The sequence below is a fragment of the Cervus elaphus genome, chromosome 20 (assembly GCF_910594005.1).
Source record: "Cervus elaphus chromosome 20, mCerEla1.1, whole genome shotgun sequence".
Taxonomy (NCBI): Eukaryota; Metazoa; Chordata; class Mammalia; order Artiodactyla; family Cervidae; genus Cervus; species Cervus elaphus.
This window is the reverse complement of record NC_057834.1, coordinates 25,337,657-25,365,525: the sequence shown is the minus strand read 5'-3', so window position 1 is coordinate 25,365,525 and position 27,869 is coordinate 25,337,657. Positions and strand designations below refer to the sequence as shown.

The following is a 27,869-nucleotide window of genomic DNA, read 5'->3' as shown; positions in this document are numbered from 1 at the left end:
GCTTGGATTCAACCCCTGGTCAGGAAACTAGATCACATGCCGCCGCTGAATCTGATGGTAGGTCCTGGAGCCCATGGGTGGGGAAAAGGTGGCATTTGAGCTAAGGTCTAACAGTGAGTCGGATTGCAAGGGCCCCGTCCACTTTTTCTCATACTCTTGTCTTTTTTTCCTCCCACCCTACTCCCCGCCCACACACTGTCACATACACAGGAGCTGCATCATTAGGTTTCGTGCATAAAAGCCTCCACTTACTCATTTGATAAAAAAGCTGTTGAGTACCTAATGTGTGCCTGACACAGTTGTTGGTGCTGGGAATATGCAGCTGAAGAGGCACATGGAGGATTTCACAGTGTAGGGGGAGAGACACGTGGCCAGGTAATTTCAGGACCGTGTGACATATATATAATGCCGGTGTGGTTAACATACTGTGAGATCACAGGAAGGAGCAAGGCAGAACGTGGTGAAAAAGCGTGGTCCGTGTTACATAGCCGGAGATCAGAGGAAATGGCCGCAGTGGCAGAAGTGACGTGTACGGACAAATTGACATCACAGTCACCCCACTAGAGCTTTAACCCAGGCATCCCAGACCCTGCAGCCTGGCCCCCCTGTCACTCAGGGACAGAACTATGAATTAAGAAAGGATTTCTGCCTTACTATGACAACAAGTCACCAAGGCCCGGCTGTCTTTGGAAAGTCGTTCATTTCCTTCTGCAGGCACAGCAAGATGGATTTGGCCAGCACAGTGCTTTGCCCAGATCTTTGACTACAATATGCTTATATATAGTACTATGAATTTTGATGTCTTCAAATATTTTCTTGGCAGGTGCGATTTATTTTTTATCATTGGTCACTTGTGTGGCTGAAAGTACAAATTGACTGGACTGGCTAATTGATCTCTTCATATAAATGATTACCATCTGATCAGGATTTCAGATGCCCCTTCTAACACCCCTGGATGTTAGTAGTTTTGGAGGTTGCATATTTGCCTTTCTTGTGTATGTGACAGCGTGTGGGGGGAGTAGGGTGAGAGAGAAAAAAAACAGTGAGAAAAAGAGGGAGAAAGAGGTGGAGGAGGCAGGGAGTCAGAGAGAGAGGGAGACTGGCAAGAGGAGGTGGCAGGAAAAGGGAAGTGAGGAGAGCGGGGTAAGAGAGAGATTGGGGTAGAAGAAAGAGATGGGGACAGCTTAAGAAAGTCAAAGAAAACAAGGGTAGGGAGCATGATCTCAACTGAAGTCTTGTTAGTTGCAAGCCAGGCACTACACCCTGCTGTTAACATTTATCCCAGCGAATCCTCACAGCAACTGTTATCAGACTCCGTTTGCAGGTGAGCAAAGTGCAGTTTTGCAAACTGGCCCAAGTCCTCATGGCTATTAAGTAATTTGTCCAATTCCAAGGTGCCAAAGGTTGGGCTTTTAGCCATTAGTACAGTATGCAAAGTCAGTTGTCGATCATCTCTTCCACCCAGTGTATTTAGCTCAGGATTTGTCAGTCTCGGCATGACTGACATGTTGCGCCAGATAGTTCTCTGTTGTGACACGCTGCTCTGTGTAGGGTGTTGAGGGGAGCCCCTGGCCTCTGCTCGCTAAATGCCAGTAGCACCTCCCGACTGTGACAGCCCCCATCGTCTCCAGACGTTGACATGTGTCCCCAGTTAAGGACCCTACGAGCTGGACCCAAAGAAATCCATGAGCCTGGTCAGCAGATGAGCCAGAAAGTCCATCTGGTAGCCCCATGATGAGAGAGCAGAGGTAGAGCGTAAAAGAATAGTTGGCTGGAGTGAAATTCACCATTGAGATGTCAGTGTCCTAAACCTGCCATGAGGGTGCAGATCCGGGTGGGCAGCATCGTTTGAGCTGGGAGGATGTTCCCTGTGAATAAGTCCAATGTGGTCGCCTCTGACTTAGCCTTGAAGTTGTCAGGGTTTAAGGTCCTGTTAGGATATTTATGTTTTCATTCTGGACTGGAATGAATGAAACTTCAGCTCTAAAATAGTATTTTAAAAGAAAGTAACTAGCATTGTGGGATGGTTACTTATAGTGCTGTCAGGAGATTTTTCAACATAATATAACATGTTCATTCCAAGGTAGCTGTAGTTGGCTTAGACTTTGCTTGTGTTTTTAGTGAAGCCATCTTATAAAAACAGGGGTTATTTTCTAAGTGATTGGTCTCGTTGCAGGAGAGCTAAGCATTGGAGCCCCTATGGCCATTACAACTTTTGAGTTACACATGACATCATGACAGCCTCTTTTGGGACCAAGAGTGGTGCTTGGGCTCATGTCTAAAGATGAGCTGTTGGAAAAGATAGAGCATTTCAGAAGACCATTAAGAGTTTGAGAAACAAAGGAAGAAACCCTCCATTTTGGCCTGTATTAACCTGCAGGGCATAAGGAGTTGCCTTTGTTCTGTATTTTCTTTTGAGCTTGCAAACTAGGCCTAAGTGAAGCTTAAGTTTAAAAAATGAAGTTTCAAATCAATGAAACCCATTTTTTGTGTGTTTGTGGGCAGATGTTGGCATGTTTATATCTTGATGAAGGTGTAGTAGATTTGTGCGTTTCAATGTACATAAATTTTGCCCCCAAAACCTTAAAACCAAAGCAACCCCTGGAGGGCGTGGATATATACAGGCAGCACGCTGGCCTTTCAGGGGCTCTTCTGATTCTAGGAGACTGATCCCTCAGGAGCCAGCACCAACCCCCTGCCTGGGCACCCTGATGGGCCTCTGGGATTCAGCTGGGAGAAATCACTGTGACATCCCAGTGGAATTGCTTGTGCTCCAAACTCTAGATAATCAGTGATACAAAGAAATTTTACCATTGAATAATAATCCTAACTGGTGTTGAGAATAGCCAGAAGGATATGTTTCAGAGGACAGTTTATTAGTTGTAATGATTTTTATGACTGGTTGAACAGGGTTCGTCCAAGGAGCCCGGGACAGCTCACCTTCCTCAGGCCTGGCCTCCCACACCCAGGTATTGTCCCTGAGGTATTGTCTGAGGTCAGAGGGCCTGCATGATTTTTAAATGGGCAGAGGAAAGTAGAAATCCCTGCTCTGTTCTTTTTTAAAAGTGAAGAAAACCTTCCTGGAAGTGCCCCCAATCCTACCCTAGCAAACTCCCCTCACATTTCATTTGCCAGATGTTGTTAGACAGGTCAGTGCCTCAGCTGGTCACCTGGCAAGGGGTCGGATACCACCAGCACGGCCTGGTTCATCCCCTGGTGCTCAGAAAAGCCATGGGTCCCCTGTGGTCACAGCAGTTTTGCAGGAACAGAATGAAGATTCTGTCTTCAAGAAGGAAGGGGGGACTTCCCTAATGATCTAGTGGTTAAGAATCTGCCTTGCAATGCAGGGGACACAGGTTCGATCCCTGGCCAGGAAACTAAGAGCCCACGAGCCACGGGCAGCTCAGCCCCTGCGCCATCGTTACTGAACTCACCTACCTCAACTAGGGGATCTGTGTGCCGTGGTGAAAGTCCCGCACGGCTCCGTGAAGATCCTGTGTGCGCAACTAAGACCTGACCTGGCAAATAATTAATTAATTAACTTTTTAAAAAGAAGGAAGAGGGAAGGTTCAGTGGACAAAGACCCGGCTCTGTCCCTATTGCTGTTTAAAGAGAGGCCCCACCCAGCTCTTTCCCCCATTCGGGCATATTCTGTCCTTGAACCAGACTTGCATCCACGGTTTATTTGAAGACTTTAACAGGGTAGCAGGACCTCCCAATCTCCCTTGGAGACTAAGTACCGACAACCTCTCTCTCTTAGTGTTAAGACCTGATCCCCATCCTAAGTGTTTCCCATTTTACAGCTTGAAGGAACTGAAGCTCTGAGAGATCTGATAACCCCCCCAAGGACACACAGCTAGTAGACTGCAGAATCAAAATCTGAACCCAGGAAATTTCAGCTCCAAAGGCATGCTTCTTTCATGTGGCTTCAGTGCCTTCGCAAGACGCAAACCCAGATGTCAGTGTGAGACAGGACCTGCTTTACCATAGCCTGTGTGTGATCTATCCCATAATTACGGTCCCCTCTCCTCAGGCCTCACACTCAGAAGCACTCTTTCCAGGCTAGACCTTGGCAGGGCCTCGAGGCTTGAGACCAGCAGCCCGTCTTGCCACTGATCACACAGTCTACACAGAGGTGTAGACTGAGGCAGCGGCTCCTCCGTGAAAGCTTATCCAGGCAGCTGGTGCAATTCAGGCTGTGGCCGCCGTCTCTGAGCTGTGCTGGTGCTTAGGGCCGACTCAGGAAGGCCCTGGTGGAAAAGTGGCTTCACAGTCAATGTGTGGTCATTTCCTGTGGTCCTGCCTGGACCAGGTGGCATCAGTGTGGTCACCCCTGCCCCTCCACACGGTGCCTCATGCAGAAGCCCCATCACTAAACAGTGTTTGTTTTGGATAGAATGTCTGAGTCAGGAGGGTGGTGATTTACCTTCAACCCCATGGTCTTAATACTCCCACCCATTCCAGTTAAAGCATCAGTACTCAGCTGGCCAGCGAGGCTTAGTGCTCCCCAGCGCCCTGGCTCCTTGTCTCCCTGCCCCACCTTCACTCCTTGCCTGCCTGATTGAGCTACAAGCAGCCTCCCTGCTGCGCCAGTGCATGCGTGCTAAGTCGTCTCAGTCATGTCTGACTCTCTGTGACCCCTGGACTGAGGCCTGCCAGGCTCCTCTCTCCATGGCAGAATTACTGGAGTGGGTTGTCATTCTCTCCTCCAGGGAATCTTCCTGACCCAGGGATCAAACTCGCCTCTCTTATGTCTCTTGCATTGACAGGCAGTGCTCATGTGCATCTCTGCACCTTACCAAGGCTGGCTTTCTGCCTCATTTGCTCCTGGACCAGTACCTCTGATCTCTTCAGACCTGTGTTTATGTGCCATCTCCTCCAAGAAGTCTGCCCTGATTCTGCACTCTGGATCCAAGGCCCCATCAGTATGAATCAGTAACTCTCTAGGCCTCCCTCCCTCACAGAGCTAAGGGATTAGCAACCACCCCTGGTCTGTGGATTCCAGAACAAGAGGATTTGCAGGAAACTGCTGGCATGTGCGTTGGGGACTATAGAGTCAGGTTGCCTGGATTTTTATCTTGTTTCTTCCTCTTCCTTGGCTGGGACAGATTATCTCTCCATTCTCTGCTTTTGGGTCCTCATCTGTAAGATGAAGATAACGATACCGTCCACCACGTCAGACGTTTGTGGGGATTAAATGGAGCCCTTTGCACTCCAGAGCCTTGTACTCTGCTTCTGTGCCTGTCGCCCTCTGCGTCTTTTCACTGGTGTTTCCAGCGTGTAGCCAGGGGAAATGGCAGCCCGCTCCAGCATTCTTGCCTGGAGAGTCCCGTGGACAGAGGGGCTTGACAGGCTGCGCTCCGCAGGGTCCCAGAGAGTTAGACACGACTGGGTGGCCGAGCACACACACCAGTGCATACAAGGCTTGGCATGTGGCAGGCCTTCAGTCCGTTGAGTGAATGAACCCCGTAATCCTTAGAAGTTATTCTGGTTTCTGAGAACCCTCTGAAAACTGATCTAAAAGGATTAATGTTAGAAACACAAAAGTGATTTGGTTTGATGCGTGATTCCTTAGAACTCCTGCAGATGCCTCGCCTAGCCACAGCCCCAAAACGAGTGGACTCTGGCACGGCAGCTTGGAAGCAGGGCTGCCCGAGCTCTGTGTTCTTCTGGGCAGTCATTCTCCGATGGAGAGTCCCACAGGGCTGCGTGATGTGGCCAGTCTGTGACTTGTCCAGGGAGGGCTGGGAGAAGGTGCTACTTTTAGAAGTACTTAACCCTGTGGCTGAGTGGAATGAGAGAAATCCAACAAACTCCCTACCTCAGAAAGCAGTGGGCATCCATCCTGGTGTGTTTCTCCTCCATTTTGCCTCTTCTCACCTCCCTCCCTCCCTTTTCCAGCTACTACGCTGTCGTGTACCCCATGGCGTACCCAATGAAGATCACAGGCAGCCGGGCTGTGATGGTGCTTGCCTACATCTGGCTTCACTCCCTCATCGGCTGCCTGCCACCTCTGTTTGGCTGGCCATCAGTGGAGTTTGACGAGTTCAAGTGGATGTGTGTGGCCGCGTGGCACCGGGAGCCCGGCTATACCGCGTTCTGGCAGATCTGGTGTGCCCTGTTCCCCTTCCTGGTCATGGTGGTGTGCTACGGCTTCATCTTCCGAGTGGCCAGGGTCAAAGCACGCAAGGTGCATTGCGGCGCTGTGGTCGTTGTGGAGGTGGACGTACAGAGGGCTGGGAGGAAGAGCTCCAGCACCTCTACCTCCTCCTCCGGCAGCAGGAAGAACGCCTTTCAGGGCGTGGTCTATTCGGCTAACCAGTGCAAAGCCCTCGTCAGCATCCTGGTGGTCATTGGTGCCTTCATGGTCACCTGGGGCCCCTACATGGTCGTCATCACCTCTGAGGCCCTCTGGGGGAAGAACTGTGTCTCCCCAACCCTGGAGACCTGGGCCACTTGGCTGTCCTTTACCAGCGCCATCTGCCACCCTCTGATCTATGGACTCTGGAACAAGACGGTGCGCAAGGAACTCCTGGGCATGTGCTTTGGGGATCGGTATTACCGGGAACCCTTTGTACAGCGGCAGAGGACGTCTAGGCTCTTCAGCATTTCCAATAGGATCACAGGTAACTTGGAAACTTGTCAGAAAAGGGATGCCCACCCTCAGGTGTAGCCTATGGTCCTCGTGGACACTCTGGCAGGTTGATGGGTGAGATCTCAGACTGACTGCAGCCTCGGGGCTTAAACCACAGGTTTCCTTTGGGGAAGGAGCATCCCAGTGATTCCCAAGCAGAGTTCCCAAGCTGGGCAGGGCAGAGGACACGAGTTCTGTGACCCCAGCCATGGCCCACTGGCCTGTAGAATACAGTTATTTCTATCTAGAAAAAAAAAGAATTTAAGCATTGAACTAGGCTACCTCCTCCTTTCAGTGTTCCTTGAAGCAGAGTCCTTTTTAAAGTGCTCTTTCCCTCCTCAGCTGCTCCTCCTGGATATCCTCCTCCTTGAGCCCTTCCCTCCCCGGTCAGTGGTTTCCATGTACTGTCCCTGGTAATTCAGGATGTGTTGAGGGCAAGCCTCCACTCCGTCACTGAAGTGTCGCTATCTGATATGTATTAAAGCTGCCTCACCATCTGATAATTGATTTCAGAGCTAAGTTTCTGGACACAATCCCATGCCCTTTGATAAGGAATTACTCTAGTTGGGATAAATTTTTTTAAACCTTTTTCTTTTGAGATAAGTTTTGACTCAGTGAAGAGTTGGAAAAACAATAGAGAATTCGCATCCCCTCAGCTTCTCCTAGTGCTAACATCTTGCCTAACCATAGCACCATAAGTGCATGGCTATTAACAACTACAAACTTAACTCGGATTTCACCTATATTCCTATTGATGTCCTTTTTCTGTTCCAGGATCCAGTTCAGGATCCCATGTTGTATTCACAACATCTCCTTTGTCTTCTTCAATCTTTAACAAGTCTTTGTTCTTTCTTTGTCTTCCCTGACTTGCCACTTTTGCAGAGTTCTGTTCAGGGATTTTGTAGACAGCCCCTCAATCTGTGTGTAGCTGATGTGTTCTCAAGGTTACTGTTTTGGCAGGATGCTAGGCAGGTGATATGCTCTTCCTAGTAAGCATACCAGGGGCACATATATCTATAGGTCTTATTACTAGCTAATTTTATTCTTGATCTCTTGGTTGATGTCTTAGCTTGGGCTGCTACAACAAAATACCATAGAATATGGCTTAAACCAAAGACATTCATTTTTCCACAGTTCAGCAGGCTGGAAGTCTGAAGTTAGAGTGGCAGCCTGGTTGAGTTCTGGGGAGGGCTTTCTTCCTGGCTGTCTTCTTGCTGTGTCCTGCCATGGTGGAAGGTTAGGAGAGAGCAAGCTCTCTGGTCTTCCCACCCTCATGACCTCTTCTAAACCTAATTACCTCCCCAAGAACTCACTGTGAATACCATCACACTGGGAGTTAGGGCTTCAGTATAGGATTCTGGGGGAATACTGTCAGTCCATACAGTTAGGTTGATGTCTGGCAGGTTTCCCCACTCTAGATTAACTACTTTTTCCATTGTCATTAATAAGTACAGCAGAGGAGATACTTTGAGGTTATGAAAATATCCTATTTCCCCTTCAACCTTCACCCACTCTTTGTAGCACGCATTGGTGGATCTTGCCTCCAAAGTTACCACTCTGTTGTTTGAGGGAGGTTGTCACCTGGATGACCTATTGGAAGGGAGACTCTGAGGGCACCTATCAGATCATATTCACGAAAAGAGCCACATCGTTCAGAGTGCAGTTCCAGTCTCTTGCCAGATGACTTTGGGCAACTCACTGCCTGAGTTAATTTTTCATTTCCAGGAAATCGGCTTTCCACCTCCCCTTCCAAGAGAGTGAAAATTACAACTCTCAATTATGAGTACTCTGGAGTAGTGATGATAGATCTGTTCCATGTGGCAGCAAACCAACATCACTAATTTATCTCATGGACTAATGGAGTGTTTTTTCTTGAGAAAGGAAGGAATTCTGGGACTTTTAAAAAAATTATTTATTTTTTAATTGAAGGATAATTGCTTTATAGACTTTCGTTGTTTTATGTCAAACCTCAACGTGAATGAGCCATAGGTATACATATATGCTCTCCCTTTTGAACTCCCTCCTTATTTTGACCATAAGAGAGAAAAAAATCTCTCGGGATAGGAGAATTTTAACTCCTGAACTTCCACCCCTTGCTACTGGCAAGACTGTGATACCAAGTGTGACTTCTGAGCCAGGAGAAATACATTCAGGCCTTGGTTTCATTTTACTGATTATTTGTTCAGATTTTGTAAAATCAATTATCTTCCAGGCAAAAAAAAATAAATAAACATTTTGATATTAAGAATGAGGAAAGAGAATGGAGGAGGAGAAGGTAGATAGAATAAAAAGAAACATCTGTTTTGGGGGCCAAGATTTTCTGTGTGAGCCACTGGGATTATCCTAGAAGAGCTTGTAAGCCTGTGAGCACAGATGGGAAACACCATCTGTGGCTGCATTGGCAAGCTCAAGGCAGTGAGCGGTCTCTTCACTGAGGGAGAAGCAGTCTTGTGGGTTGTTGTTGGGCTGAAGAGTGTGTGGGATGATGGGTTCTGAATTGTTGGCCTTCCCCTGAATCGGAGGTGGGGGCATCTCTGCTGTCTCTTCCCCAGATGTCCTGACTTTAGGAGGTGGGCAACACCATTGGCAAGAGTCTTAAAAAGAAAGCAGAATACAGTGCCCATCCCATCCCTGCACCCTACTCTGGTCACACCAGGAAAACCCAAGGCCTTTCTGATTAGGAGGGAGAACCCTGGCCTCCGCCTTGCGTCCCTGTCCTCTGGCCGAGCCAGGGCTGTGAGCAGACCCCGACCTGGCACTCTCTGTAGGCATGACTTGGATCTGCAGCAGACGCCTAAACCCCGGTGGGCTTTCCCTGCCCCAGCCTGCTTCAGGCTACCTCTCTTACACTCAGAGAAGGACCTTGCTCTCTCCTGTTAGCACAGCATTAAGAAGGGTGATAAGATTCGTTCCAAAGCCAGCAAGAAAAGACTCAGAAGCCCTCTCTCGGCTTTGTTCCTCTCCATTGGCATGAGCACCTGGAAAGTCCTCACCAAAGGATTCAGTACGTGGAATTATAAACTTTCCTAACAGTGCTTGTGAGCAGGTGCCGTGGCGTTCCACAAACACCTGGAGTTTTCTGCTGCCCCGGAGATGCCAGGCATTCTGCACAGGCAGTCATGTTTATGAAGATTTCATATGTAGATTTCACCCATAATCCATTAATTCTGGTTTTCTCATCCTGTTAACCCCAAACTGAAAAAGTGCATCCGCTTAGGTTTCCCCTGGGTACCGGCTCTCACCAGGCCACATGATACTTTCTGCCCGTGAAGTCTCATTAGCAGATTAGCATGGCGCTCCCTGAGGAACTGAGATCTCTGGCCTCCCTGGGAGTTGCCAGGCAGGGCCACCTCATGGTGGGTAGGTCAGCTCTGGAGTGGACATTGATTCTAGTGCTGAAAGGTGCTGCTGCTGCTGCTGCTAAGTCATTTCAGTCGTGTCCGACTCTGTGTGACCCCGTAGACGGCAGCCCACCAGGCTCCCCCATCCCTGGGATTCTCCAGGCAAGAACACTGGAGTGGGTTGCCATTTCCTTCTCCAATGCATAAAAGTGAAAAGTGAACGTGAAGTCGCTCAGTCGTGTCCAACTCTTCACGACACATGGACTGCAGCCCACCAGGCTCCTCCATCCATGGGATTTTCCAGGCGAGAGTACTGGAGTAGGGTGCCGTTGCCTTCTCCGGCTCAAAGGTGCACTAAATGCTAATATTTGGTCTTAGGAGTTCAGTTCAGTCCAGTCGCTCAGTCGTGTCCGGCTCTTCACAATCCCATGGACCACAGCACACCAGGCCTCCCTGTCCATCACCAACTCCCGGAGTTTACTCAGACTCATGTCCATTGAGTGCGTGATGCCATCCAACCATCTCATCCTCTGTCGTCCGCTTCTCCTCCTGCCCTCAATCCCTCCCAGCATCAGGGTCTTTTCAAATGGGTCACCTCTTGCATCAGGTGGCCAAATTTTGGAGTTTCAGCTTCAACATCAGTCCTTCAGTGAAGGCCACACTACAAATCCAAAGCTGATAGCTGGCTGCAGGCGATTGGAGCAAAGCTGAGGATTTCAGGAGAAAGGGCCAGGAGCTCACCTGGCAACACTGCCATCAGGCCCGACACCCAGGCGTGGAGGGAGGCGTCTCCAGATGCCACTCCCACCTGATGCTCGAAGCTCCTGAAACTGGGGACAGAGCCTTCCCAGTTATCTTCTGGAGAAAAGGACACTGACTTCCATTTACTAGAGGAAATGGCCCACCTCAAGGCCTTCATAAGGCTTGCACTGGAGGGTAAGAGGCCTGGGGCCTCTGAATTTTCCCCCACTTGCTTCTCCAGGTTCCTTTCCTGTGCCACCGAGCGGTCTTCTGGTTACTTCAGAGTGCCAGTTTCACCCCAGAATTGTACTCCTGTTCCTTTAGCCTCTGAAAGACACTCGTGACTCTTTTGGCTGCGCCAGGCTTCTGATCTGATCTCTGGGCCATTTTATTTCTTTCTTTAAAAAAAATTCTTTTTTAAAAGGGCTGGACTGAGCCCAGTCTAGTGTGTTGTTGCTTCATGTGAAGAAACTCAGGGTTGCTGCGCCCATTCTCTAGTGATAAATGCTGGGTAAACACAGAATAAAGAGTCTCCACTGGGCTGCCCTGTTTCCAGATCTCTTAGCTGAGCTGCACTGGCCTGGTGCAGAGTCCTCCCACTGGTGGAGACCAGGACTTGTGTTTCGCTTTCACCGCAGCCTCAGAGATGTGTCCAAAGCCCACTGTGGCCTCAGCCATCCCAGTTGGCAGTGGATGCTCCCCCACAGGCCGCCTTCCTCGAGCCCGGCTTCCTGCTGAGACATAGTCATATTCTGAGGCCAAGACCCTGCAGGTGGGTGATCATGTTTGGAATCTTCTCTGGACCCAGCCCCCGACACCAGGGGGCAGCTCCTTGCGAAAGTGTTATCCGCATGTTTCATGTTTCATGAAAAGGGAAGCTCTGTCTGCATGGGCTGCCATGCTCCCACCATCTCCTCCTTGGCTCTGAAAGAGGAAGGAGAGCATGGGTACTGTCGCCTTCTTCCCTTGAGGAATTATGATGAAAGTATAGGCGGAGGCCTCACCTGTCTGTAAGCGTGCTGTGGGGAAACACAGGTGGTCTTTCATGGCAGGGCCTGCACGGCAGGCAGGTCTTCCTCAGGAGATGGGAGGAGTTTCGCTTTTTGTGCTGTTTTTTTAATTGCTAAGAGTGCCTTTCTGTTGTCTCCATGGTCTTTGCTGCCTCCAGCTCTTTTGTTCATAGACTGGTTATTTTCTTAATTTTCTGAGGACACCCAATTAGAATTTTGTTTTCTTAAGCTCCCTGCATGGTGTCCTGCAGATCCTTTTTTTTACTCCTTCCTCTTTTGTTCCCCCATTTCTGCTAGTGCTTTTCCTTACATGTCTCCTGATCGTCACTGTCCCTCATGGTTAATAAGGCAGCCCTGGGCGCGCAGACTGAAGGCTGGAGGGGCTGGGCCGTTTTACAGGCTGCCCAGCTCTTGGGGTCTGTGGGGCTTTTCCCTCTGACGGGCTGGGTTTCCTTGGGGACGAGGCCTCTGGCCCCCTGCCCAGGCCGAGTAAGGCAGTGGGGCGGGGGTCCCACTGTTAACAAGCAGCCTCTCATTGTTCCCTCAGTTTTTACACGTTGCCATGTGCCTGGCATCACTAAGGCCAGAGCTGCCCAGTTCACTCTGTCTGCTCTCCTGCCAACATGGAGGGCAGGTCCCTGGGGCCTGAGTTGGGACTAGAGGGGACCCACTGCTTCCTGTAGAGTCTGTCCACTGAGCCCGACCTGCCCAGAGACTCCAAGCCTTCAGTTCTTAAGCTTTTGGGGGTCTCCTTCCAGTCCTCCCCTGTTACCAGCCTCTGCTCTTTTTTGGGTCAGTTTCATTGCCCACCCCCTACCTTCCAACTTACAAACATCCTCTTTGCTTGGGGCTTTCAGCCTCTTCTAAAAAAATACCTTTTGGTATTCAGATAGGCTTGGAAGTTAAAGGAGCACCCACATGCTGTGGTAACTGGAAGATCTCCCAGGACTGTTCACTGTGTTTTCTCTCCCACCTGCCTTGTTGGTGTCTGACATTTGTCATGAGCTCTTCCCCTCTGGTAGGACCCAGTGAATCCTGTCACAGACTCCCTGGGATAAGAACAAGGGGTGAAGCGGAGGACAGGCAGCCAAGACCTTCGTGTCTTCAGTGAATGGGGAGCACCCTTTGCAGGGAGAGCAGGGTGGACAGGAGAGTGGGCCTGGGCACAATCGTGTGGTCAATGCCGACCTTGCTTTGCAGACCTGGGCCTGTCTCCACACCTCACAGCCCTCATGGCAGGCGAGCAGCCCCTGGGGAACAGCAGCAGCACCGGGGACACTGGCTTCAGCTGCTCTCAGGACTCAGGTAAGCCTCCCACCTGCTGCATTTCCCCAGTTCCAGGCAGGAGCATGTGGGCGGGAGGAATGTCTCCCAGGGTGTAGGGGTGAGAGTTCAGAGTCTGGGTTCCCAGCCATGGCTTTTTGCTTTTCAGCATCTCTGCACCCCAGTTTCTCCCTCTGTATAACGGGAATCTCAGCTCCCGTTCTCTCCGCCATGCAGGGTTGTTGTGAGATTCGAATTAAGTGAAAGCCTTCAAAGTTAAAATGCCAAATGATCATGAATTGTTATGTGAATTATAATAACCACTGACCAGTGCAGGCTCCAGAATCAACCTGCCTGGTTTTCAGTCTTGAGTTGGCTTTTTAAGAGCTGTGTTATCTCAGACAAGCTACTCAGTCTTTTTCTAAACTTTTGAGGCTCCCCATGTGCCCCAGAACTTGGGCACTGTCCCTCTCTCCCGCGTCACGTTTTCACATGCCCCAAGATCTACCAATGGGGAACTTGATCTCTCTGATGAAACATACCTCCATCAATATCCTCCAGACCCTCCCTTAGCTGCTGCCCAGGGGATGGTGCCAGCCCCGGGCTCTTCCCCTCAGCACTGGGCTCTGTGATATCACAGTCTGCTTCTGTGCTCGTCAGCACAGAGCTGGAGCACCTCACGAGGTGAGAGGCTCATGGCAGGGATGGGCAGTGTCCCTGCATCGGTCATTCACAGGGCTGATGAAGCACCGCATCCCAGGGTGGCGTCTGTCCACCTGCAGGGCATGAACCCAGGGTTCTGCAGCCCGGACCTCAATGCAGCAGGCTAGCCATGAATATTTCCCTCCCTGCTCTTCCATCTCCCCAGGGGGAACCTTTCGGAAACTCCTCTCTGTCTTGATCTGTTCCCTCATCTGAGCCTGTATTGCGGAATTCTAGGGTGAAGGGCCACGGGCAGGGACCCAGACCAGGCCTCCTGTCTTGGAGCATCTCCCTTGGAGGCAGAACATTCCCTGAGAATGCGCCCCCACAGGCAGCCCAGAGGGTTAAACAGCTGGTCACAGCCTCCCTTGTAGACCAAAGTCCCTCTTGTAACTTGAAGGACAGGAAAGTCGCTGTTGCTCCTCAGGCCCTCTTACGTCTTCTCAGACAACTAGTCGGGATCCAGAGGCAGGGGCATTTATTCACTAAACAGATATTTACTTGCCAAGCCCCTGCCTTGAGCAGATACTGCTCTATGTTCTAGAGATGTGCTGGTGAGTGGCCCTCATGCGGCTTTAAATAGGCAAATTGTGTGGGCTGCAAATTATACCTCAGTAGTTCTGCTATTTAAAAAGGTCGTAACAGTGATGAGAGGTGTGGGAGAGGAAGCCGAGTGCCATGAGGAAACATAGCGGACTTGTATGTGCTCCCCGTTGGGGAGAGCCCTTGGGAATGGGAGCCTTAGAAAGTTTCTCTGAGGAAGTTTTAGTAAAACCTGTAGAGTGAATAGGAGGTGACCAGGCGAAAAGGAGTAAGGGAACGTGCTGTAGCCAGAACAAAGAGCTTGGGTTCCCGGCTCGTGTGAGCTTCAGCCTCCCTGCTCTCAGCCACGTCCTCGTGAGGGATGCTTCCGCTGACTCGGCTCCTGCTGTGCTCCAGGCACCGCTTCACAGCTTCACACGGCCCAGCTCGTAGTTCTCATGACAGTTCTGTGAGGTGGACAGAATTATCCCCATTTTATACACCTTGGAGGATGCTGAAGGACTAAGTAACCTGTTTGTGATCCTAGATCTGTCCAACTTGGGAACCCGAGTTGTATAACGTAACCACCATATTGTAAAGTCCGCCAGAGGAGCACAGCTGTGCAGGTTGTCCTGGGAGAACATACGCGGAACTCCTGGCTCTGCTTTCTTCCTAATTTGCTGAGCACCAGGCTTTGAAGGGTTGAAAGCTAGACTAAGACAGAGGAGGGCTGGTCCCAACATCCGCCCCGGGGTGGGGTCAGAGTTCTGCTAAGCTCTGCTCCCCTCCCCACCCCTCACCACCTGTCTACCCAGTTCTCTCTAGTAGAACTTCCTTCCTGTCTGCCTTTCCCCCTACTTTTTGAGGGGCATATTTTTCAATCCCTTTTTGATCCCTAAAGAACTTTACACATTCAGAGTTTATATGTTTAGCACAGCATATTTTAACTAGAATGATAGAAATTCAAACTGTAAGAAAAATCACTCTGAATACAAAGCCCCTTTAATAATGCCTCCCTCCTCCACTCAGTCTGACTCCCCTTCCCTAGTCCAGGTCTGGCTGACTCAGCACTTCTGAGTATGTTAGTTCTGGCTGTAACCCATCCACTTGGATAACATTGCTGTTTTTGGTGTGCCTGAAAAGCAGCCCCAGTGGCTGGCTGCAAACTCCCTGAAATGGGACGAGAGACACTGTGTGTCCTGGACAAATCTGCAGGGCAGTTGGTTGCACCTGGTTGTGGGTTTGAATAAATGGGAGAGGGATGCAAGGGGTGTTTAGAGAGGGTGGGACAGAAGGTGAGAGGATCTGGCATTGCCAGTTAGAGGTGCACAATCTGCCCTTGGTTTTAGGGACAGATGTCATGCTGCTTGAAGACTACACGTCAGATGACAACCCTCTCTCGCATGGCACGTGCCCACCCAAGAGGAGGAGCTCGGTGACATTTGAAGATGAAGTAGAACAAATCAAAGGTTTGGTTTCTGTGACTGATGGCTTCAGGGAAATGGGGAAGTGAAAGGTTCTTAGGAAAATTCCTCGGCTGAGCCTGCCCCCACGCCCACCACACTAGGGGTTCCACCTTTGCCCATCCGCATGTCACTCCCGACCCGACCGCTCTCACTTGAGTCCTTAGTCTTCTGACTCTTAGAGCAAACAGCGTCTAAGGCTGGGCAAGCAGTGGGCTACATAGACACACACTCACACGCGCACACACACACACACCGATGATTCCCATCTCCTCCCTCAGGAAGTTACCTGACCAGTTACACCAGTCTCTGAGCCCTCCGAAGTTTCTTTCCCTTATGGATGCTGTGTGGATATGAATCTGAACTCGGCCTCTCTGAGCCTCGGCTTTCATGTGTGGAAGGTGAAAATAATGGCCCAATAAGTGCTCCAACTTCATGGCAGGGGAAGCTGCCACCTCGATGGTCTTGCCCTCCTGAAGGTGCTGGGGCACTTGGGTCCTGTGAGAGGAGTAAGTTCTGCTGTAATCCGGTTCCTGCATTTTTAGCCCCACCTGTTCTGAATTCAGCCCTCAGCACTCTAGTTGCCTCTGGAATTTGGGGTCTAGTTTCCCTTCCAGATATGCTGACAGAAGTGCCATCCAGGCTGCCCACAGATGGAAGAATCTCTTTTCCTCTGAATGAGATGTGAGGGAGGGGTCCAGGAACTTTGATATAATTTCTTCAGAAATGCTGACTGTGAAAATAAATATGGGCCACATCAGAGTTTATGTTCATAATTCGTCCTATCTTTTCTACCACTTCCCACCCCGATTCCAGATGAATGGAAGGGTTCGTCATGGATGTCAAGGAGGCAGATAACGTCTGGTTTATGGGAAAAGTAGATTCAAGAACAGAGCTTGGATTAGCAGCCTCATGGGCCTTATAATATGTTACTCCCAAATTTAAAAAAAATGGACTGAAGCCTTCCCCAATCCACCCAGCCCACATATGGCCAACTCGCTCCATCAGCCTCCCTGTTGGGGGACCATATACCAAAGGCACTCTTCTTTGCAGACGGCGAGGGGCAGGCACTTTCAAGACCACATCAGTCCTCCTGGGAGCGAGTGGCAGGGCAGGGAGAGATCACGTGTTCCTCCCTTCTCTTCTTGGAGCGTGGCATGGGAATTGCCTACTCCAAGCAACATGAGGATTAGGGGATAAGCTGTTCCCTCCAAGATGTCAGGAGAAAAATAGGTAGTGAGGTTAAAAGTCATCAGGATGTGAAATTGAAGGCCCCCCCCCCCATCTGTTCACCTAAGTTGTCAGGGATCCTACTCCTTGGGGAAAGGGCACCTGACCTTTAATGTCCTTTAAATCCTGAGGTTCTCCATGGCTCTGAGGAGTCTCTGAATGGTTGTGGAAAGGCCAGAGACAACATTCAGGTTTGTGGAAGTTTATAGCCCAAACTGCTACACATTCCAGGGAGCTGAAAGACCAGAGAACTCTTTCACAGATGTAAACTAAATGAAATTACTCAGTCATGTCCAACTCTTTGGGACCCCATGGACTACACAGTCCATGGAATTTCCCCAGGCCAGAATACTGGAGTGGGTAGCCTTTCCCTTCTCCAGGGGATCTTCCCAACCCAAAGATCATACCCAGGTCTCCCGAATTGCAGGCAGATTCTTTACCAGCTGAGCCACAAAGGAATCCCAAGGATATTGGAGTGGGTAGCCTGTCCCTTCTCCAGCGGATCTTCCCGACCCAGGAATTGAACTGGGGTCTCCTGCATTGCGGGTAGATTCTTTACCAACTGAGCTATCTAGGAAGCCCAATAGAAAGTATTTATCAAGCCTTTCCTACGAGCCAGACCTAAGCTAAAGCACCTTAGGAAGAACTGTTTAATTATCACAGGAACCCTTTGACATAAGGGGTGTGCCATGATCTCTTTACAGATTAGGAAACTGAAATTAGATTAAATGACTTCTAAGATTTCCCAAACAGTAAGTAGGGAATTGTCGCCTAGGGACTCTAAACTCCAGAACCCACACTGGTCACCTGTTTGTCTCCCCTCCCCAGGTCAGTAAAGCAACAGCAGGCCGATCCTGGCCCCTCACTAACCCTTTTTCTGCCTTCTCTTTTAGAAGCTGCCAAGAACCCCATTCTTCATGTGAAAGCTGACGTGCACAAGTCGTTGGACAGTTACGCAACCAGCCTGGCCAAAGCCATAGAGGCTGAAGCCAAAATCAACTTATTTGGGGAGGAGGCTTTGCCTGGGGTCTTGCTTACAGCTCGGACTGTCCCTGGAATTGGCTTTGGGAGCCGCCGAGGCAGCAGAACTCTCGCAGGTCAGAGGCTGCAGCTTCAGAGCATCGAAGAGGGGAATGTTTTAGCCGCAGAGCAGAGATGAGGGTGGACGCCCGTTACCATCTGTGCCAGGGTCCCGGGAGCAACATCTGATACGCAGTCATCTGAAAAAACACTGAAAACCATGTCTGTAAGTGACTTCAGTGTCTGTGTGAGACCACACGCGGGCTTCTTGTTGATCCCAGTGATGGGACCAGAGGCATTGAGAGCACAAAACAAAGCAGATGGAGGTGTGGCTGAGACGTTGTGGGACATGGGGTGTAGGGGGGGCTAGAGACCTCAGCTGGGCAGGAAGCCACCACGTGGGTCACTTCCTCTTCTTCACCACCTGTGCCCTTGGGAGTCCAGCCAAGCACTGTACTAGAGGCCTCGGGACACTCTGGAGGATGGCACTTCCCCTGTGTGGTTGATGCGGGCTGTGTGGGGCCATTGGTTCTACCCTAAATGGTCCCCAGAGGAGAGCCCAGGAGCAAAATACCCCAGACCCATGGTTACAGCCTTGCCGCCACTGGGGCCACCTGCTGATTCTAGTAGGGACTGTTGCTGGCCCCTGGGCGGAGGCAGCAGGTCTGGGGCGGTGGTTGCTGAGGACAGGCCTCCCTATGGACTGGTGCTTTAGTATTGTAAAAGAAGAGAGAAACCACTGTAAACAACGGGAGCAAGGAACAGATGCCAGATGTTTCATTTCTAGAATTAAAAAGAAAAACAACCCGTTTGGTTAGGAAGCACCTTCATCTTCCAGACCTGAACAGGGCCGTGGGCGAAGCACTGCCGCGAAGTAGTTACTGCTATCGTTGGAGGGAATCCCCTTCACACAGGAAGATCCCATGGAATAGGTTCCGTATGTGATGCTTGATGTACTGTTTAGATTAGCAGGCCTCCAGGGAAAACTCCCATGGTCAGCAGCTACTATTTCCCTGCCCTGAATGGCTCAAGACAAAGACTTGAAGGAACTCTGGACTTGGCCTCAGCAACTGTGTGCCGGCCCAGCTCTGCCTTATACCACTCGGGTCACTGGGGCTCCCTGTCACCTCTCGGTCATCCGGAAATGAGATAGGGATGTGGAGTTGGACTGAACGGTGTGTGTGCCCTTCGTCATCCAGTCATGTCTGAGTCTTTGTGGTCCCATGGACTGAGTGGCGGCAGGGGTCCTTTCTAACTCTGATCTTTGACGTTCCCTGAATTTGTTAGTGGGAAAAAAGTGACCCATGGATCAGTATTTGCACAGCTTTTGGGTGTGATGTCTAATGGGCATGTGACACACTTCAGGCCTGATCCTGAGGCGTGGGCTGATCCAGTGTGTCTGTTTAGAACACAGTCCTGACAGGATGCCAACCAGTAGGACACATAAATGGGTGCAGAGGGCGTGTCCTCAGAGGTGGAAAGTGGGGCTATGGATTGTGATGCGTATGTTAGGTCTCTCCCCGCCCCCTGTGAGATGGGATGGCCTAATGTGTGGGCTTGCAACAGTGGCTGTGGTGGCTGAACCATCTGTTGCTGCCCTTCAGCCTAGATGATAGCAGCCAAGTGCAGGTCTTTCCCCACTTCTGAATTCCAGGTGGTCAGCAGGGGATAGATTCTGAGATCTCCCGCATCTGGTATAAGGCAGCTGCTCCAGAAAGTGCCTCACCTTTGCAGTGTTCACTGTGGTCTAACTGGTTCTCCAGGAGGCAGTGCGTCTTTGCTGTGTGGCAGAGACCAGTGGTTGGCCGGTCCCTGTGTCTGCAGTTTACAAAAGTCTTTTCCTTAGACCTGGGGGCTGCTACCTTCACAGCGATCAAATTCATCAGTCTACATCTGGATGGAAGAGGGAAGAAGCAGAGGGCAGTCTCACCTGTGGGTTCTGTTGAGGTGATGTGCAGATCACTCAGATTCTGCTCTCACTACTGGCTGGCATTCCTAAATCTGAGGGCATTTTTGCTTTCTGTATTTTTTCCTAGCATTTGTCTGTATCCAGTTTCTAGAGGGACCATATTCCTGAGCTTCTAGTATGCTCTGAGGTGGAACAGGGCAAGAACCTAGGATGACCCACCCCCAAATGACCCCATCCACCCCCATTAGGCCATTTTGAGTGCAACGAAGTGGCTTGCATCCCAGGAGTTGGAAAGTGCCTTCCCTGGACTATACTTGGCTGGGCTCTAAGAAGAGTCCTGAGACCTCCCAAGTCCTCACAGGCTGATCCCAGCCTAGCTGGGATACACTAGATTTCATCTAAGCCAATCTAGAAATACTGTACTTCCCAAAAGCATTCTCTGTGTTTCCTCTTTTGTACTGAAGTCCATTCATTCATTCATCTACCAAGCACTGCACATCTAGTGTGTGCAAGGCATCAAGCTAGGCTCTGTGAGTAATAACATTAAAGTGTTTTCACTCTAATGTAGGAAGAGACCTAGAGGAGACTGAGGCTAATAAACAGCAAAGTCAAGTAATGGTTCTCGAAAGAACTGCAGGCTCTATAGGGAGGTGAATATTCCCAATTAGAAGGAGTTAGGGGTAGCACCCTATAGGAGGTGACTGAGCCAACACTTGGAGGATATCTGGCAGCTAGAACCATATTCTGCATATTTAGGAATTCAAATACTCCTTATTCAGCCTGAGTGAGAAGGGAGCACAAAAGGAGGCGAGTGGGGAGAGGACAAAGACACACTCCCCATACACTGAGGTTTCTGGGAGGCAGTTTTGGGGACACTTGTCCTTAGGGCAGAAAGTCAAAACCCCAACTGCCCTTGCTGAACGCTGGCCCATCAGCTTTATTCTGCTGTGCAGCGGCAACCTAAGGCCTTCCTGAGGGGGCCATGTGGGGAGTGGTAGGTGGGACATTCGGCCACTTACTAAGATAAAAACCTCAGTTCTGCATCTTCTAGTTTTGACAGGACCACCTGTAGGACTGTTGCCCATCTCTGCTTCTTTCATCGAGATTACCACTTGACTAAGTGCCCCCCAAGCTCTCTCCCAGACACCAGGTTTGGAGGCTAGTGTGACCTGGAAAGCACGATGTCCCACACTGCCAAGCATACAGGTCACTACCTAGGCTTCTCCGAGGCGCCGATTCAGGGCCTTCGACGGCAGGTGGCAGCAGCGCGGCGGTGGTGTCACTAGTGGGAAGGAGCCAAGGATAAAGCTGAAGGCTTGTTTGCTTCTGGCTTAGAGCACCTCCTCTCATCTCTGGGTCTCCACTGCTGTCCTCAGCCTTTAAAGGACCACCCAGCTAGCTTGCTGACACTGCTCAGCTGTGTGATCTTAAGCAAAGCACTGCTATAGAAATGGGGTTGAGAAATATAAGACAAGGGCCATCTGTTGCTAATGTTGCTGATGTTATTTGATTCTCATTTAAGGAGCTGCTGTGTAGTCTCTGAGCAACTGGCGAGACTAACTCAAGTATTTGCAAAGGACAAGGAATCCTGGGGTGGACAGGACAGAAGAGGGAGGAAAAGGGCTCTGATACAGTGAGAGATAAGAAAGCTTTCTTAAAAGTGAACATGTATATTATCTAGGGTGAAACAGATCACCAGCCCAAGCTGGATGCATGAGACAAGTGCTCGGGCCTGGTGCACTGGGAAGACCCAGAGGAATCGGGTGGAGAGGGAGGTGGGAGGGGGGATCGGGATGGGGAATACATGTAAATCCATGGCTGATTCATGTCAATGTATGACAAAACCCACTGCAATATTGTAAAGTAATTAGCCTCCAACTAATAAAAATAAATGAAAAAAAAAGTGAACAATGCAAAGAAATAGAGGAAAACAACAGAATAGGAAAGACTGGAGATCTCTTCAAGAAAATTAGAGATACCAAGGGAACATGTCATGCAAAGAGGGGCTCAATAAAGGACAGAAACATATAGGACAGTAAGGACCTAACAAGAAGAAGAGATTAAGAAGAGGTGGCAAGAATACACAGAACTGTACAAAAAGGCCTTACTGGCTGGGATAACCAAGATGGTGTGGTCACTCATCTAGAGCCAGACATCCTGGAGTGTAGTTCGTAGTTTGTTACTACAAACAAAACTAGTGGAGCTGATGAATTCCAGCTGGCCTATTTCAAATCCTAAAAGAAGATGCTGTTAAAGTCCTGCACTCAACATGCCAGCAAATTTGGAAAACTCAGCAGTGGCCACAGGACTGGAAAGGCCAATTTTCTTTCCAGTCCCAAAGAAAGGCAATGCCAGAGAATGTTCAAACTACTGCACAATTGCACTCATTTTACATGCTAGCAAGGTAATGTCAAAATCCTTCAAAGTTAGACGTCAACAATATAGGGACCAAGAACTTCCATATGTACAAACTGGATTTAGAAAAGGCAGAGGAACCAGAGATCAAATTGCCAACATCCACTTGATCATAGCAAAACCAAGGGAATTCAGAAAAAGACATACTTCTGCTTCATTAACTATGCTAAAGCCTTTGATGGTATGGATCACAACAAACTGTGGAAAATTCTTAAAGAGATGGGGATACCAGACCATCTTACTTGCCTCCTGGAAAACCTGTATGCAGGTCAAAAAGCAACAGGTAGAACTAGACATGGAACAGCAGATTGATTCCAGATTGGGAGAGGAGTACGTCAAGGCTGTATATTGTCACCCTGCTTATTTAACTTGTATGCAGAGTACATCATGCAAAAGGCCAGGCTGGATGAAGCACAAGCTTCAAGATTGCCAGGAGAAATATCAATAAGCTCAGATATGCAGATGACACCAACCTCATGGCAGAAAGTGAAAAGGAACTAAAAGCCTCTTGATGAAAGTGAAAGAGGAGAGTGGAAAAAGCTGGCTTAAAACACAGCATTCAAAAAACTAAGATCATGGCATCCGGTCCCATAACTTCATGGCAATTAGATGGGTAAAAAGTCAAAACAGTGACAGGCTGGGCTCCGAAATCACTGCAGCTGGTGACTGCAGCCATGAAATTAAAAGACGCTTGCTCCTTGGAAGAAAAGCTAAGACAAACCTAGACACCATATTAAAAAGCAGAGACATCACTGCTGACAAAGGTCCCTATAGTCAAAGCTATGGTTTTACCAGTAGTCATGTACGGATATGAGAAATGGATCATAAAGAAGGCTGAGTGCCAAAGAATTGATGCTTTTGAACTGTGGTGCTGGAGAAGACTCTTTAAGAGTCCCTTGGACTGCAAGGAGATCAAACCAGTCAATCATAAAGGATATGAATATTCATTGGAAGGACTGATGCTGAAGCTCCAATACTTTGGCCACCTGATGCAAAGAGTCAACTCACTGGAAAAGAGCCTGATGCTAGGAAAGACTGAAGGCAGGAGAAGGGGATGACAGCATGAGATGGTTGAATGGCATCATCGACTCAATGGCCATGAGTTTGAGCAAACTCCTGGGAGATGGTGAAGGACAGGGAGGCCTGGTGTGCTGCAGTCCATGGGCTTGCAGGAAATTAGACGTGACTGAGCAACTGAGCAACAGCAACAGGGAGAGACCTTACTGGCTTGTTCAGATTTAATGAGATGCGTATCTTTCTGTCCTGACAGTTGGTCCTTGAAATACAGATTAGACAGGTCTCTGGATGGACCACAGGATATACTCATGACAGGGGTTCAGCCTTGAGCCCCAGCCATCTCCAGTCTAGAAGGAACTGTGGAGGTGATGTGGCTACAAAGGTTGAAGAAGGAAAGTAGTGTGTACTGAGATACTACTCTGAACCTGACATGTCAAGGTACCTGAGTGCCTGTTGTGTGCTGGACATTATTAGGCACTTCCAAATGCTTTATCTCATTGCTTATCAGCTCAAATGTGATATAATGGGGATAGCACAGGATTTGCTCTTGGAAGTTCTGGATTCAGATTCCACACAGTATAGTAAGTGTCCTTGGGCCAACTACTCAATCTCTGTGTATTGCAGTTTTCTCATCTATAAAATGTATTCATTTTATATATTCATTTTATGTGGGGACACAGAATCCAAGAGGGTCTTCCTTCTGGGTGATAATGTGGATTAAGGCATTTAGCACAGTACCTGGGGCAAGGCTGGTACTGGGCCACTGCTATTTTTCCTCCACTCTGCAGGTGGGTGTAGTATTTGTGCTTTACAGGGCTCTCAATGACAAGACGAGAATCTTGGAAAGTTACCAGTTACCCTACATAAGCAGTGTTGAAGGTTGTTGCCATGGGCGGTCATGTTTGCCGTACACTACAAAGGGACATGGTGAGAAAGGGGAAGACAACAGAGGCGAGGGAGCAAAGGGTAACTAGTATTTGGGGTTCAGGAGATCAGAAGGAGTGGAACTGAGCTTTTCTGTTAATGGCCATTGAAGATGATGGAGTCCCAGGCTGGTGTGGCATCTGGAATCAAAGCACAAGCTCAGCTCTGACCTCCCTTAAGGGACAGTCAGAAGGGACACCCTCCTGAGGTGTTACCAGGTTCTAAGGGCAGCTCCTTCCTGCAGTGACAGTGATGCTTGGCAGTGGCCTTGGCACTTGGATTCAGGCTCTGCGCCCCTCAGAGTCCCTGAGGGGAGAGGCAATGCAGGGGCAGCAGACTGTGCGCCCACCCACGGGATACAGAGAGCCCCAGGTAAATTCCGTGGGAGAGTGAAGAGAAATCAGAGTTTTCACCCTCAAGCAAAGGAAAGTGGCTGTGAGCACAGCCGTATATGACTACAAGAGGGGGCAGAGCTGGATCATCCTTCTGATTTGGGAAAAGGGACACTCAATCCAAGGAGGCCTCAGGAAGTCCAGAGAATTGTCCAAGGTCTCAAAGCGTCCTTGGCCACGTGACTGAGAGAAGCAAAAACACAGGTCTGCAGCTTGAGGAGGACGAGAGATAGTTGACAGTCATGATTAATAGAAGAACAGACCAGTGGGGCTTTATTGGGTCGGTAGAAAAAACTATTGTAAACCAAGGAATTTGGGGATTAGAATATCTGCTTGCCAGAACTATAAAAAACTGCAGGCCTAAGGAAAGTGATCAGATTGCACTGGAAAGAATTCAAAGAACAAACTCAAATCTGTATGATTACCAAGAACACAGTTCTACTCACTGTTATTTTTAGGAGACAAAATAGACAAAGCTGTTTTCATTTCCCTCAGAGAGCAGTTCCCTGAGCAGTGTTAATAGCTTAAGAATTAAAAGCCACTTCTGTTTTTCCTTTTGACACCACCATTTTGAAATCACTAATCATAAGTGAGTCAGACTTTCTCAGAGGAAAAGACGGTCTGGGGAGGACCACAGGCCTGAGCGGGCAAGGCCACACTGAGTGCGGCGGAAGGAGCCCGTGTGGCTGGAGATAGGTCAGTCAGTGACGTGTAAGGAGCAGAGTCCTGTGCTGCGCTCTGATGATGCACTCCTGGATGCAAAGGCGGTTAAAACCCAACCTTCAAGACAAAAGCAAGCTGATTCAGAAATACAGTTCACTTGAAGTTTTTGGATTTTTTTTTTTTTTAATTAAAAAAACGCTTAGTGTTAGTCGCTGAGTCATATCTGACTCTCTGTGTCCCCATGGACTGTAGCCCACCAGGCTCCGTCCATGGGATTCTCCAGGCAAGAGTACTAGAGTGGGTTGCCATTCCTTTCTCCAGAGGATCTTCCCAGCCCAGGGGTTGAACCTGGGTTTCCTGCGTTGTAGGCAGATTCTTCACTGTCTGAGCCATCAGGGAAGCACCCCCCCCCCCAAATGCTTAGGATCATTATAAATCAGTATTTATAAACAAGTACAAGTATATTTAGAATAATTTTGTTTGCCTGATTAAATATCTGCGTTTTGGCTTGTGCAGAGCTGTGCAAATTGTGAGTTCGTGCTTATGGACTGTGGACTCGTCTGGGTGTCTCCTCCTTTACCCGTACCCTTTTCTCAAGCCTCCCTTCCCACGGGCTGAAAAGCGGAAGGAGACTAAGCCAACTGTGGCACAGTCCATACCACAGTCACCTGGGTACAGCATCCATGTGTTTTTAATAAACTCGTGCAAGAAAATTAGATTCACGGAGTACTGTTAAATGACTGGGGAGTGACCAGGAAATACACAGCAAACACTGTTTAAAAATTCTAAGTTTTAAAGGAGGATTAATGACGAGCAGTGCTCTCTTGCTTGGTCGGCCCCACAACCAAAGTCAAAGGGTGGATGGTAGAGATTATCAGACTTGGTACAACCTCAAGGCACAGAGCCTACCGCATTTATCTGACCCTGTACCTGCCAGCCGTAAAGCCATATTCCTTTTTCTGAGTGATTGAGTGGAACAATGAGATCCAGAGTCTAACTTGCGATCTTGGCATCCCCCCCCTCCACACACACAAGCAGTGGATCATTGGAGTGGCCAGGACTCATCAACTCTGCCTCTGTATAATCTTTCCTCTTCGCTGTCTTCTTGACTACTTGTTTGGCCTGCCCTGCTCCTTTATAACCAATTGGTGATACGTGCTCAATCGTGTCCAACTCTTTGTGACCCCACAGACTGTAGGCCCCCAGGCTCCGGGGAATTCTCTCAGCAAGAATACTGGAGTGGGGGTGCCATTTCGCTCTTCCAGGGGACCTCCCCAACCCAGGGACTGAACCTGCGTCTCCTGCACTGACAGGCAGATTCTATACCACTGAGCTACCACAGAAGCCCATTGTAACATACAGCATAAAACTACAAAATCAGTAAAACTAAGGCACCTAATTCCTTGGACAAACACCACTTTTTAAATGTGTGGGTTGCAGTTTGGGGTTCCTAGCAAAGTTGAACCAGAAGTTCAGAACTCCTCCACTCCCAGCTGCCCGGCCTCCTTCACTGTCAGTATCTTGTGCCAAGTGAACGCAGTGAAGGGAAGTCATTGATTGTCTCCTGTTGTTTCTCCTGCCAGTCACCCTTGACCCCACTGCGTACTCCAGGTCTGCTCTATTAGTTTTCCAGCACTTCTCCGTGCCTGTTCTAGTGGAAGAGACTGTTATTTTGTGTGCTGCAGTAATCTTTTCAGTTATTCTGTAAAGCCCTCCGACCTTTCATGTGGTCCTAACACAGCCCCTGAGACTTACAGGGTGAAACAGGACTACCTCCAATTTAGGGAGGAGGACACAGAAGCCCAGAGAAATCAGATGGCTTGAGCAGGTCACATAACTATTTGGGAACCAGAAATAGACCCTAATGCTTTTTGAAAATCATGCAGCTGACCTCTAATTCTTTTCCCTTTTGACCATTTAGCATATTCCTATTACAGATACATATGTGTCCTGCCCAGACTAAGAGCTAGACATTGAAGGCCAACTGAAGTTCCTGAGCCAACTAGTTTTCCCCTCTATCCAAAAGCCATCTGTCTTCTCTTAGCAACGTGTCCCTGGGTCCGCAGTCATCTGGGAGGAACCATCCCTGATCTCCACATGGGAATCTGGCCACACCTGTGAGTCTATTTGTGGCTCAGTCAGAGACAGCAGCATGACAGTTTAGGGGATAGGAGACAGAATTACTGAAGTGTTAAGTCTATAGGAACCTGTAAGATAGACCTGGGTGTAGATGCTTAAGTTGGGTGAAGACGGACACCAGCGAGGAGCAGGACCAGGAATTAGGAGACTGGATGGTCAACATTTTCAGCTGAAATCTAGAAGGTGGAGACAGGAAGGCCAGAAGCCAGAACTCTTCAGAACAAACTTGTGTTAATATGTTACATGAGTATCCATGATGCTCTGAGATTGCATGGGGACTAACCCCTGTACTTGGGTAATGAGGGACCACTAATCATGAAAGATGATCATTAGAGATAAAGCACTTTGGAAGGAGAAATGAAAAAAAGGTCTTGTCTATAATTCCGTCAAAGAGAAGTCAAAACAGAAAAGGTTATTAAATCTGGAAGAGATTTAGAAAATGGGTCAAGATAGCAAGGCATTAAATAAAAAGTCAAATTCAGGA

General features: G+C 49.1%; 1 protein-coding gene across 10 annotated transcripts in view; it reads left to right on the top strand.

Annotated features, from left to right (window-relative positions):
• Positions 1–19,088, top strand: part of GPR161 (G protein-coupled receptor 161) — a 58,517-nt gene extending 39,429 nt beyond the window's left edge. For 9 of the 10 annotated variants that reach the window (XM_043876229.1, XM_043876233.1, XM_043876232.1 and 6 more), the window contains 4 exons: positions 5,902–6,626; positions 12,927–13,031; positions 15,563–15,682; positions 17,800–19,088. In XM_043876229.1, the coding sequence (XP_043732164.1) occupies positions 5,902–6,626; positions 12,927–13,031; positions 15,563–15,682; positions 17,800–18,065 (1,216 nt within the window). In that variant the 3' untranslated portion in view covers positions 18,066–19,088. Of the gene's footprint in view, positions 1–5,901; positions 6,627–12,926; positions 13,032–15,562; positions 15,683–15,957; positions 17,310–17,799 lie in introns of those variants that run through there. The other variant, XM_043876231.1, reaches the window with a different exon arrangement.
• The last annotated feature ends 8,781 nt before the right edge of the window (positions 19,089–27,869 follow it).